Below are 12,966 nucleotides of genomic sequence, written 5' to 3' on the forward strand. Positions count from 1 at the left end.
AACCCTCTAATATGTAATGCTCAAATGGACCTTAAAGTTTAGATAAACATTGGATGGTCCCACAAAGTGATCTTCACCATCCACAAAGCAGCTTCACTGACACGGCACAACAGATTATAGTTTTGTTTCTGTGATGTCCATCTGTAATAGCCTGATAATCAAACTGAAGTGCCATTTAGTTTCAGTTCATTCAATGGTTCTATTTGACTCGCTGAACAATTTAAAGATCCAGTGGTTTGGAACCAGGCTACATCTTTAATGTTTCCTCTATGAGCTGATTTAATATTTCAACTCTGAACATAAATTCTTACTCTTTTTAATTTCCTGTTTTCATTATCTAATTTCTCACAGGGCATACATTTTAACATTTAACACTGCCGTCTTAATTTGCCTTATACACTATGATGTGTCAGCCGGGCAACGAGACATTGTAACAGTATACTGGAACAGTATCCTACATATTTCTTTTTAAATGTTTAACCACTAAATATTATGACGTTCTCTGGTTTTTAATGGGCCTCTGATGGACTTAAGTATGCACCTTTTCATGCAGAGGATATCCAACTGTCCCTGTGAAGGTCCATTTGATGGCTTTCAATATAATTTAAGATTCTCTTAAAAATTAGATTGGCAAGACATCAAGACTTTTTTAATGCTAGAAGAGGTGTATTTCACAGATAACCTCAAACATAAAAATGAAACTGAAACTTGAAATGACAGATTTTATGCCAGCTTTCTCTGAAAACATTTTTACATGACAGAAAGTCATTCCTGCAGGGTTTATCTGCCCTTTTTGGCCCCTGACTCATTTTTCCGGTCCCAAACTTGCCATGGCTGCAGGAGTTTGAGTGTTATCAAGCTGCCCTGTGAATAATGCATACTAATATATTCTCTTTCAAGAATATTAATGCTGGATGTATTATATACAAGTGATAATATCTAAATGGCTTAAATCAAACAAATATCAATAAGTCTGCACGTAAGGAGGCTCACATGGGGGCCTAAACCCCAGGATTGAGAAACCTTTACACTAGAGGTTCTTAATGTCATTCAGTTTTAATTTTTATCGCCCCACAGCTGCTTCATGTCAGTCATCTGTCAGCACAAACTAGAAGAGACGTGTCACGGCGTCTGACAAACACCATATGTTATGATTTTGCATTTTAATGCTCTCTCAGCACCACAAACAGCCACAGAGATAATGCCTGTTACTGGAGAAACACAATCTTAATCTCACAGGTATCACCTCACAAATTAAATATTTTTCAAATTTGTGGTAAAAGCACTCTCTCTCTCTCCCTCTCTCTCTCTCTCTCTCTCTCTCACATACACACACACACACACACACACACACACTTGCACAGCTTACTTACTTTGGTTTCCATCTTTAATAAGCAGTAATGAATCATCAGAGGGTTGGCCATGTGAAAGGTCCTCACTTATGATCTGAGCAGAGCAGAAATAAACAGCCTGACAGTATTGTTCTCTAGCCAGGTATACAAGCAGTGTCTTATTGCATTTCACAGAAGATTATTGGTTATTTAAAAAGTGGTGTTATAGTTTAGATACAATGGATGTGAGACACAGAACATGCCTTTACTTTCTGGGTGGAGTTTGCATGCTCTCCTCATCTCAGCGTTGGTTTTACCAGGTCCTTCAGCTTTCTTTTACAATCCAGTGATATGCAGGGTAGGTTAACTGGCAGCTCTAAATTGCCGCGAATAGTTGTCTGTCTCTCTCTATGTATCAACCCTGTGATTGACTGGCGAGCTGCCCGACTCTCGCCCAATGTCAGCTGGGATCGGCTGCAACCCCTCGCGACCCTTTAGCAGTTATAGATAATGGATGGATCTTTTTCAGCTCCAAGAAAAGCAAAAAAGTCCATCACATTTCCCCAAACAGCTTGTGCAGCATAATCCTGGAGCTGTAGACAAACTGTTGCACCATGCCCAATATTTACCTCATTATTGCTGTTATTTTCCTCCTGTGCAAGATTATTGGCTGATGGGACCAGAGCACTGCCAGAGAGCAAAACACAGGAGGTAATGAGGCAAACATTACACATTTGGAGCCGCTATGCAATCATTTGGCCATAAAGCACTTAGTTTATGCTGCACAAGATGTTAGGGGAATTCTGCTGAATATTAAAGGGCCATACCAGTGTGTTTCCGACTTAGACTTTACATTTTTGCTGACCATTTACTATGCATTGCGTGTGTTTTGGTGGTCTCCACTCATTGCTGTGTGATATAGAAATCTATTAGCAGATTGTTGAAAGTTGCTTAAACTGTGAAATTTGTCAAAGTGAATGTCGAGTCGGCATTTTTATTTATTTATTTATTTATTTATGTTGCCAGTTTTACATTATGGCAGCACTGTGATACTGTGCACAGCATTTTCTCACAATGCTACTTTTCACATTCTATGGATATGTACGGTCTTGTGTTGGATAGGCTTTCATCACTTCTACCCACTTGATTGCTCGATCAGCTTTGCCTATGTGTGTGTGCCTACGAGCTATACCAAGTCACATTACACCCGCATCGCCCTCAAGTGTTTCAAAAGTTTGTCCGCCCGAACAGGGACTTGAACCCTGGACCCTCAGATTAAAAGTCTGATGCTCTACCGACTGAGCTATCCGGGCTCTGTCAGAGTTTTGACGTAACATCTTTAAGAATTTCCTTCCGTGTGTTTCGTACCACAGTCATACTTTAGTTTTTTGGATCCTTTAGTCGACGAAGAACAGCAAACATCGTAGAAAAAAGCAGGAACACCATGAACAGAGCCAACAATACAGACAATACCAATACGTAACTGACCGAAAACACGTTAGTAATAAAAGCGTGAACATTAAAATGCATTATGTAAGCATTTGAAAAACAGTTTACCCTAATTTAAAACCAGCAGACTACTCGGATAAATTATTACAACATTATAATGGCCGTCACGTAACCTTCTACGAGGCTCAATCTGATTTAGAGATTATAATCTACCGCTATCTAGCGGCCACGCCGCGTAGTACAGGTGACTCTCGCGCTACGTCATACAATAATACGGAAGTAGTGGGCAAACAAACAGCACGAGCCCGGGTAGTGTTTGTGCATTAGTCTTTTATTACATGTTGTAAATGTATTAATGTGAGCACTGACGACCAGAACAAGGAAGTCTTCTCGCCTCCACAGGCCCAGACTGTTATAGGGAGATTAGTTGCTTTTATCCTTTCTCTTTGTTGTTTGTGTAGGATCTCCATGGAGAGATACTCACTCCAGAAAGTCATCGGGGAAGGGTCTTTCGGTCGAGCTTTGTTAGTCCAGTGTAAAAGCAGTCAAGAGGAGTATGTGGTCAAAGAAATCCAGCTACCAAAGGTATGTGCAAACAAAGATGGTGTTGCTCTGTGCATACTGTTGCTTCCCCCTCACCTGTGTGGTGGAACAGGTAACAGGGCTGTGTAACTGGATCCCTCATATTAGTAATAAGGTATGAATTAAAGATGAATAGATGTTGGATTTGCACCACCCTCTAAACTACGCAGCTGCAGAATATTTGTATTCAGACTGTAACGTTATTGCCTGGGGTCGGATATGGTAATGTTATTTGCTCTGTGCTGATAACCTACCGGATTGTTGCCTACACGGAGGCGTGGAGCCTGTTTGTTTTGCATAATGGAGAATGCATCTATGCTTGTATTTGCACTTTTATAGAATCAGTCCAAATTGGAGAGTTGTAGGAGAGAAGCCATCCTGCTGTCCAGAATGAAACATCCTAACATTGTGGCCTTCAGGGAGGCATTTGAAGGTATCCACAATCCTAACTCTCTTATTACAAGACATATAGTTATTGTTGTTTGGGCTGTGGAATATGCAGTGTGATTGTGTTTGCTCAGCTGATGACCTCCTGTGTATTGTGATGGAGTACTGCAGTGGAGGAGACCTGCTCCAGAAGATCCGGCTACAGAAAACTACGCTGTTCTCTGTTGATGATGTAGGCCTCCACTTCTAAAAACTGTTCTACTGATTTTATGTAACAATTTGATTTATTTTTATTTTTTAATGCTTTGCTTTTTGAATGTTGTTTCATTGAAATATTATATTTCCAGATCTTGAGGTGGTGTGCCCAAATGTGTGCTGCCACACACCATATCCATGATAAACGGGTTTTGCACAGAGATCTGAAGTCCAAGGTGAAGTAATCTCTGGACATTATAGTTTATACTCACTATGCATCTTAACAGATTTTATTTTATGTAAATGCACATAGATACATAGACCAGACATTATGAACTCATGAAGAATGTTTTTCACAAGATTTTTCTGTGTGTTTGTTGTCTGAAGCAGAACTAGAAGTCGATAATTTAGTTTATTGGTTGGGCGCATGTTGATAAAATCTCATCATTGTGAGCGCTGTGGAGTGAAATGAACAATGATGAAATTGCTGATCGAGATAAGATCACAACATTATCTCCCACTTCTGCATAATATCATCATTTTGCCACGGCTGGCTGCTCTTATTTTTGCTTCATGTTAAGTCATCACTTCCTTTTCATTTCCTTACCCAGAACATTTTCCTGACAGATAATGGGACAATCAAGCTCGGAGACTTTGGCTCGGCGTGTATTCTGAACAGGTACAGGAAAGAGGCAGGCGGCACTTTATAGTTTGCCTTTTTCAAAATCAATTCTCAGTGCTTGATTTGCTGCTGTTACAATTGAACCTTTTTTTGTTATTGTGTTGCAGCCCAAAGGCGTACGCTCAAACATATGTCGGGACGCCATATTATGTGGCTCCAGAAATCTGGGACAACAAGCCATACAACAATAAAAGGTATGTTGCTGTGATTGTTTGGCTGGTCCCTACATTTTATATGGCACAGGTTAAAATGAAAATAAAATGAAAGCTTAATGACTCTAGATCAGTGGTGTCGTGGGAGCACTACTGGGTAGATGGGTAGGTTACCCAGGAGAGTAAGCAGCTACACGCTCCTATACATTCCAATGACTTTTTGCATGATAGGTGAGTATACATTAAGTATAAATCTGGTAAGGCAAAGAATGTATACCCAATTAATATAGAAGAACAACACCAGAGAACAGGAAAATAACTGATATGTGAATACATACAATTTGTAAAATATGCTAGAGGCCAACGTACGTTCGCAGAGAGTGTGGGCTTATAATGGTCTTTTGAGGAAGTCTATACACATCAATATTGTTACTATGTTCATTTCTATAAGATATACAGAATGTGCATGTAATGTTATTTACATAAACCCTTGGTTGGACTGATTATATATTCAGAAAAAACAAGAAACCAGAAATAAGGTACACAGGATACAAATGATTGGAAAAAAATCAATACAACACATGATCAACATGAATCAAAGTAAGACGTCTGTATACAGTATGTTACTCTGTGTAACGTTCGTACAAAATCACCACTGCCCTTTTATATTTCAGTGTTTGTCGTATATCTACTCTGAATATTACACTGGAGGCAGAGCACATGCACACTATGTACCACATTACTCAAATACATAGAACATATAGAAACAATATATGTGCTTTGTCTTCTTTACAATATTTGGTAACATTTTACTTGAAGGTATCTACATAATAGTGACATGACACTGTCATTACTATGACATGACACGGTCATGAACCTGTCATGATCATTATGTACATGTCATAAACGTTTATAACTGCTGTCATTAAGAGTCATTCAGTTTATGTAATGACAAGGTGACATTGTTTGGGTTGTCTTGATTATGACAACATTACATTAATCAAAGTGACATTACCAGAAGTTGTCTTTGTCATGACAAGTTGACATTAAATTTGTTTGGGATGTCCTTATAATGACAACTTGACATTAACCAGGATGACATTACCAGAAGATGTCTTTGTCATAACAATAATACTCATTATGTCAACACAAAAAGAGGTGCATTTTTTGTTAGTGTCAACTTGTCACGACAAAGACACCTTCTGGTAATGTCACTTTGATTAATGTAATGTTGTCATAATCAAGACAACCCAAACAATGTCAACTTGTCATTACAAAAACCAAATGACACTTAATGACAGCAGTCATAAACATTTATGACCTGTACATAATGTTCATGACAAGTTCCTGACAGTGTCATGTCAAAGTTATGACAGTGTCATGTCACCCTTATGTAGATACCTTCAAGTAAAGTGTTACCCAATATTTTTGTATAGTTATGAGCACAAACCGTTCTCATAACTCTTGTCAAATGCAGGGGTGTCAAACACACAGCCCAGAACTGGCCCACCAAAATGTCCAATTCGGCCCACTAGATGACTAGACTAAGAGGTGCCAGGTTCCAGGAGCAAGTTTCCATCCTGACCAGAATAGAGTCCTCTGTTATGACAATAAATAATTCTAAAAAGACACTGAACATTGTGCAAAATACTGTCAATCAGCAGCTTCAGTTCATAGGAATCTGTATCAGTAAATGTCTGGATAAATGCACATGTAATGACAGCAAGAAGCAGACTGACTGAATGTGGAAAAACTGAGACATACTGTTGAAATTGCACATGTTTTTCTTAAGACTTCTCAGGCTGATTATCTGTTTTGTAACAGGATGAACATCTACAGAATGTACTTGTATGTCTTAACACAAAAAGATTAAATATATATATATGTATGTGGCTCATGAACTAAAATGAGTATGACACCCCTGCTCTAATATCTGACACTTTATAGACTATTGGCCAAACAAACATCAGACAGACGTTTTAACTACAGAAAAATCCCACAATCTTTCCTCAGTTCCCATGTTTACTTAGAGTTTCCCATTAACATAGCTTGTGATTACAATACTTTCCATTATCCAGTCTTGGATGTCGGAGTGTCAATAAACACACCAACAATGAGGAGTTTTCAAAACAGTCTGTGTTCTCAGCTCAGCAGTGATTATGTAACTCATGCGTGGGTTAACCAGTCTTGTATCTTTCTGACTGTGCCAGTACGTGATGAATGTCTGGTGTAAATGAATAACCATCTCTGTGTTTATGTGTTCTGCAGTGATGTGTGGTCTCTGGGCTGCGTTCTGTACGAGCTCTGCACCCTGCGACACCCGGTACTTCCCTTCCCTCCTCTGCATGTTTTTCGGGTTTGACTGTGGGCCCTCTCTCCAACTGCTGTCAGTGAATCATTGTATAAAGTACTTACTGCACAGTGAGATGCTACAAAGCATTGTTATGGAATGATAGAGGCCTACTATGTTCAGCTGAGGCAGATTATGTGTTATGTATTTTTCATGGCTCAGATTTTGCGGCGTGGTTTGTTGTTCTGGAGATTCTCACACCTCATTCTTTTGTCCAGTTCCAGGCATCCAGCTGGAAGAGCCTGATTCTTAAGGTGTGTCGGGGTGTGTACCCTGCCCTTCCTAATCACCTGCCCTACGAGCTGCAGTATCTGGTCAAGCAGATGTTTAAGACAAACCCAAAAGACAGGCCGTCCCTGCACAGCATCCTGACCTCTCATCGGGTTTCCAGGCTTCTGCGTAGACATCTACCCTCCCAGGTACAGACGCAGTCACTAACTGTGCTGATAAAAGTGCCATTCACTGCAGTTGAACTTCCTGCATGTTGACATCTCACTGCTCATCCATCACTACGACATATTGTCACAAAATGTGTCAACATGAGAATTTAAACTCTCACACAATTTCCCCAGCTGTGTTGACCCTATGTGGAATCTGACCTTTGACAAGCTGCTGTTAGTTCAGATGGCCACTGAGCTCGTGTTATGTGTTTGATTTACTGCAGTGCTTTGAATCCTTTACAGGCGCTGGAGATGCAGGAACAGGGGAGGCGTAAGGGTCGATGGAATAGAGAAGAGGGAGAGAAGGTGGCTCATCTTCTGGGAGAGAAGAGTTTAATGAAATCATCAACAAATGAAGGTAGAGTCCAAGTCAAAGTTAATGTTATCATGGAAAAAGAACATCCTGAAGACTGGTAGGAGCATACATAGGGTTGTTAATTAGAAATAGCACTATCATCTTTTTGTGTTTCATGATTTTATCCTATTCCTATACTACCTCAACACAGCCCTACCCAAAACACAGGGACCTTAGTCTTTCTGTAATGCTTTCTGGAAAAGGTTAAGGAAGCAGGAATTAGCACTAAAAGCAAAAGTTAAAGCGATGACAGGTGCCTCCTCATTGCTTTCTGCCGAGGAAACTATAAAAGTTTTTTATAATATCCTTACTTTCTGCTAGAACATCGCTTGAAGCAAGAGAGGTTCCTGACTCTTTTACATGTTCCTCTGTTTTTGATTATACTGTGTGCTTATTATTCTCTCCTTGCTCTTTGTGATTTTGTGCATGCACTGTCAGCAGAATAGAAATGCCCTTTCATATTAGGATCCTCTCGAGTACAACAACAACAAAACAATTCTAAGTTAACCTTCATCTCAGGCATGGAGTTACCTGAAGTTCACTGTGAGAGCAGAGAGCCGGTCCCTCGAAAGCAGTGGACTGCTGAGCCATCAGACACTGTACTGCAGGTGCTGGCCAATGCCAGCCTCATCTCATCGAACAGCATGGCATCAACCAACCAGACCCTCATCGGATCTACGCACGGAAGTATGACAGCATAAGCAGTGTTTTCTCTTCCTTATTTTTTAAAAAATTCAAGTTTGGAGGATGAAGTACAGTATCAGGGTGTAAAAGCTGGGTCCCTGGTTTTTCCAGGTGTGTCAGAGGAGCCAGAGGACAGTAGGCCGAGGAGACGATGGGACAGAGGTCCTCCTGAGAGGCTTCTGAGTCTGTTGGAGAAGGCCCGGCTGAACAGAGCCTTCAGCACCTTTATAATACACACAGGAGGTCTGTTGAAATCTGAATACGATATTTTGAGTGACTTTGCTGTCGCACACAATTAACCCTAATGTGAATGTTATGATTACATTTCAGAATCATTCTACTACTGATAGGTGAATGTCATATGTCAGTGTAGTAGGCGATATAAACAGTCTCCTGTTGTTTCTGTTTTCAGGCGAGGACCCTCTGGTGGGACCCCTCTCCCAGCCGCGGGGTGATGACACTGACGGCCCTGAGCCTGAAGTGACCGTAGATGAGGAGCGTATGCAGCCTCGCTCTGATGATGAGGACACGTAAGTTATCATGATTTATAATGTTAACAAGGAGGACTCACTTTTTTGAACGTCTAAAGCAGAGAGTATATGTAAAGTAAATTATAAAAAAAAATCATAGCACTTGGAAAAATAAACATAATCACGTCAAAATTCACATCAAATATTAATGTATAAAGACAGGGTTGAATGAATCCCTGTTGAATGCATGGAATGTACTGTTTTTGTATGACATCTAATATGAAAACAAAGGTTAAATGTATTGTACTGTTTGTCCTCTCACAGAGACTTTGAGGAAGAATCTCCATGTGACTGGATGGATGAAGTTGAGAAAATGTTATCGGACCACTAAAGCCTCATTTCCTCTGAGCCTTAATCACAAGGCTGTCGCTGATGTTTACATTTACTAAAGGCAATAATTGTTTGCCAAAATGTTTTCACTTTATGTGAAGACGACCAGGTCTTGATCTTACAAATGAGTGCAAATTTTTGTAGCAGGTTATATTCAAGTTTACAGAACACAGATAAGCTCAGACAATAACAGTGAGACAGTAAGTTTTTTTGTATTGTACTTTTGTGACTTTGATCACATAACTTCAACAAAACACTGACATCTGAATTAAATGTTGTTCAACTTGTTGCCATAAAAGCTTTTTTACACAAGGATGTTTGAGATGTGTGTGTGTTCTGTCTCTCATTTGATTTGAACATCTGCTGTGTACTGTTCACGTTACCACTGATAACATTCCCAGTAGTCTGTGACCGTCTGGAAGCTTCTGTTTGGCTTGTCGGGAAAGCAGGAAATATTAGACTCAGAGCAGATGGGGTCTCCATGGGGTCACGCCGTTTTGAGCCTGCCTGCACCTTTTGATGTCAGTTTCCTCTGCAATATCAAAAGTAGACTAAACATATTCAGTCATCGGTGTTCTTTGTCTTTTATTCTCACAGCAAGGCACAAACAGCCCATACATCTGGATCCTTGGGCTGTCGTGTTATTTTTAATTTGCTGTGACCACAATGGGGCAGACGCAGGGAGATGACTACTGGTGCTTTTCGACAGTAAGTGTTAATCATGGACCACTAGGTGGAGTTAAAATCACTGATGTGAACCCTCTGTGGTGGGAAGGAGTGAGAGAAGTCACTGGCTTAGATATAATTACACCTTTGTTTAAATCCTTTTGGTATAAAGAATCAGATGTTTTTAATGGACTACGTCTTAACTATTAGCACCCTGAAGAGCATAAATATATTTAATATGAGGGAACAAGTGGAGCCTGTTACTCTTTTTGTTTTGCCAAATTACAAGCTCTGCAACATGGAGTAAAAGCAGACAACAGCTTAACCACATGCTTGGCAGCAGTCAAACAAAAACCAAGCCTCGCCCATGACAGTTTGGGCTCAACAGGATATAGATACTACAGACCATTGAGTCAACAAAACCATAATGGTGCTGATTCACCAACAGTCACACCAGGGATGGATTATCCTGCTGCCAAAGTTACTCCAGTGGCTGGAGCCTCCCATTGGCTGACAAGAGCTATATGAGAGCCTTTTTTCCAGATATCTGCCCACGATGTGTTTCACTGAGGAAGCCTGGGGCTGCAGCTCGCCCCTTATCTTGAAGTCACACTGAATCCCCCTCCAGGGCTCATACTCCAGCCCCCCTGCTTTTTTGTCCTATATACTGTATTTCCCCTCTGTACCTCCAAAGATGTCCATGTGTAGCAAGGATACAGATAAAGTGCTGGAGCATAGCTGAGCTACAACACCACCATGCTGTGTGTCCTGCAGATAGGAGGGTCTCCCATCCGTGTCCACGATGAGCTAGGAAGCATGTACACAGCTCAAAGTGAGGAGTCTGGGATGCTTAAATGGTACAATGATACAAGGAGGACTGTGTTATTTACTGAACCTCAGTACTTTTTGTTTTAACTAAAATCTGGATATAACTTTGAGTATACAAGGTGCGCATCTGCATTCGCTTCCCCTAAAGAGGGACTCAATGTTGTTTCTTAAACTGGAAAAAAAATCACATTTGCCCTTTGCAGATCAGCCCAGAAATTTTACTGAACCTTGCGACCTCTCTTATCCATGCCCAAGTGGGCACAGGCCCATGGGGCCCAAAAGTTTCAGGGGCCCATCTGGCCTTCACCTGCAAAATGTTGCTCTAATTAACACATATTGACCCCAAAGAGACACAAAAACACCACAAAGAGATGTAAAGGAACAGCAGAGAAACAACTTAACTACAGCGAGACAAAGCAACCAAAAGAGATACAAAATTACCTCAAAAATGGCAACAAAAAGATACAAAACAGCAACAACAAAAGTGGTTGGGCCTTTTGCATATTTGTGCCCAGGGGCCCATTGTCTCATGATCCACCCAAGCTCTTATTTTATTTGGCCTGACAAACAGTACTTTGCCTATGATTAAGACCACTTGTATTTTTTTGTATTAAGGTGCTTTGTATTGGATGTCCCTGAGCTTGGTGCTGACTAAATGCATCTTTTTTGGAGCACTGAATATTTGATGTTATGTTTTCTAAGCATTTTTGGGGGGTATTTTGTATTTATCTTGTGTTTATCTTGTGTTTTATCTTTCGCACCATCAGTGGGTAACGGTTAGGTGGGAGGTGACTGAAGGGGACACAAAAAAAACAAAATATGGATGGCCAGTCATTTCCCTTAGCATTGTATCTGTATGTGTTAGTACACCTAATGTTCTTCCAATAAAATATTACTGAAAGTGTTAGCTGTCATATGTGTTTTCGGATCTTTAGACTATATTTTACTTATGTGAATGTCTTTATTTGACACTGATGCTGGCATTTTTTTCAATTCCAGGTGTGGGTGGCAGGTTTTCTGTTGTATAAAATTGATTGGGCCACCTTGAGCCCTGAGTCATAGGTTCTCTCTTTCTTTTTTGGACACCACTTAAATGGGCAGAGTTTTTCACAATAGCACATATTAAAAAAACAGCATCTCGGGGTGTCGGTGGCTTAGTGGTAGAGCAGGTGCCCCATGTACAAGGCTGTTGCCGCAGCTGCCTGGGTTTGACTCCAGCCTGTGGCCCTTTGCTCCATGTCACTCCCTCTCTCTCTCCCCCCTTCACGCTGGTCTGTCCTATAAATTAAAGGCTAAAAAGCCCCAAAAAATATCTTAAAAAAACCAAAACAGCATCTCACACTATGTTGCAGTTTAAAACAACACCATAAAGTCTAAGAAATGAGCCACTCTAATATAGTCTCAACCAAAAACAAACATCTAAACATTATAGTGGATTATTGGTTTGCATGCAGTTGTGCGGGTGTTCTTGTTATTTAACACCTTTAACTGTGGTGTCAAGGGTGCCAAAAAAAAATATCCTGACTGAACATTTTTATGAAGTTGTACTTCAGAAAATATAGAGCAAAACAAGCAGATGAACAGGAGCTTCCTCTTGCAGGAAGGATGTGAAGTCGTGGCTGTTGTATCTCAATGGCTATAAGTGGGTCAAAAAAGACATTTCTGTTTGAAGATATTTTTTAGGGCATTTTGCCTTTATTGGACAGGACAGGTAAGTGTGAAAGGGGGACAGAGAGAGGGGGGATGACATGCAGCAAAGGACCACAGGCTGGATTCAAACTCGGGCCGCTGCGGCAACAGCCTTGTACATGGGGCGCCTGCTCTACCACTAAGCCACCGAGGCTCCAAAAAAGACATTTCTGTTTGAATGAATTGCTCATCTGTGCAGCACTGCTGCAATGAGTGTTAAGAGTGGGGGTGAAAGTTGAATAATAATGTTCCTCTATGAAATCACTGCAGTGTTTTTGTTGACAAGTACTAAGCAAAACCAGAATGCCCTGCTTTC

At 40.5% G+C, this 12,966-nt stretch overlaps 1 protein-coding gene and 1 non-coding gene across 2 annotated transcripts; one reads left to right on the forward strand and one right to left on the reverse strand.

Moving 5' to 3' along the window:
- Positions 1-2,571: 2,571 nt before the first annotated feature.
- trnak-uuu (transfer RNA lysine (anticodon UUU)) lies at positions 2,572-2,644 on the reverse strand. The gene has a single exon. It is a non-coding gene; the product is annotated as a tRNA-Lys (tRNA).
- Positions 2,645-3,031: 387 nt separating this feature from the next.
- On the forward strand, positions 3,032-9,905 carry nek3 (NIMA related kinase 3). The gene is made up of 13 exons (XM_049576156.1): positions 3,032-3,365; positions 3,702-3,795; positions 3,884-3,981; positions 4,097-4,180; positions 4,556-4,623; positions 4,734-4,820; positions 7,047-7,101; positions 7,347-7,547; positions 7,812-7,926; positions 8,443-8,610; positions 8,719-8,850; positions 9,020-9,137; positions 9,402-9,905. The coding sequence occupies exons 1-13, from the start codon at positions 3,249-3,251 to the stop codon at positions 9,466-9,468; spliced, it is 1,404 nt and encodes a 467-aa protein (XP_049432113.1). The 5' UTR covers positions 3,032-3,248; the 3' UTR covers positions 9,469-9,905.
- The last annotated feature ends 3,061 nt before the right edge of the window (positions 9,906-12,966 follow it).

This window comes from Epinephelus fuscoguttatus, linkage group LG5 (genome assembly GCF_011397635.1).
Source record: "Epinephelus fuscoguttatus linkage group LG5, E.fuscoguttatus.final_Chr_v1".
Taxonomy (NCBI): domain Eukaryota; kingdom Metazoa; phylum Chordata; class Actinopteri; order Perciformes; family Serranidae; genus Epinephelus; species Epinephelus fuscoguttatus.

Bases quoted from the DNA above. Each gene is read 5' to 3' on its own strand.
- nek3 (XM_049576156.1), top strand. From the start codon at position 3,249: ATGGAGAGATACTCACTCCAGAAAGTCATCGGGGAAGGGTCTTTCGGT. The intron at 4,181-4,555 runs GTGAAGTAATCT...TTCCTTACCCAG, and splicing joins ACAGAGATCTGAAGTCCAAG to AACATTTTCCTGACAGATAA. The intron at 8,851-9,019 runs GTCTGTTGAAAT...TTCTGTTTTCAG, and splicing joins CTTTATAATACACACAGGAG to GCGAGGACCCTCTGGTGGGA.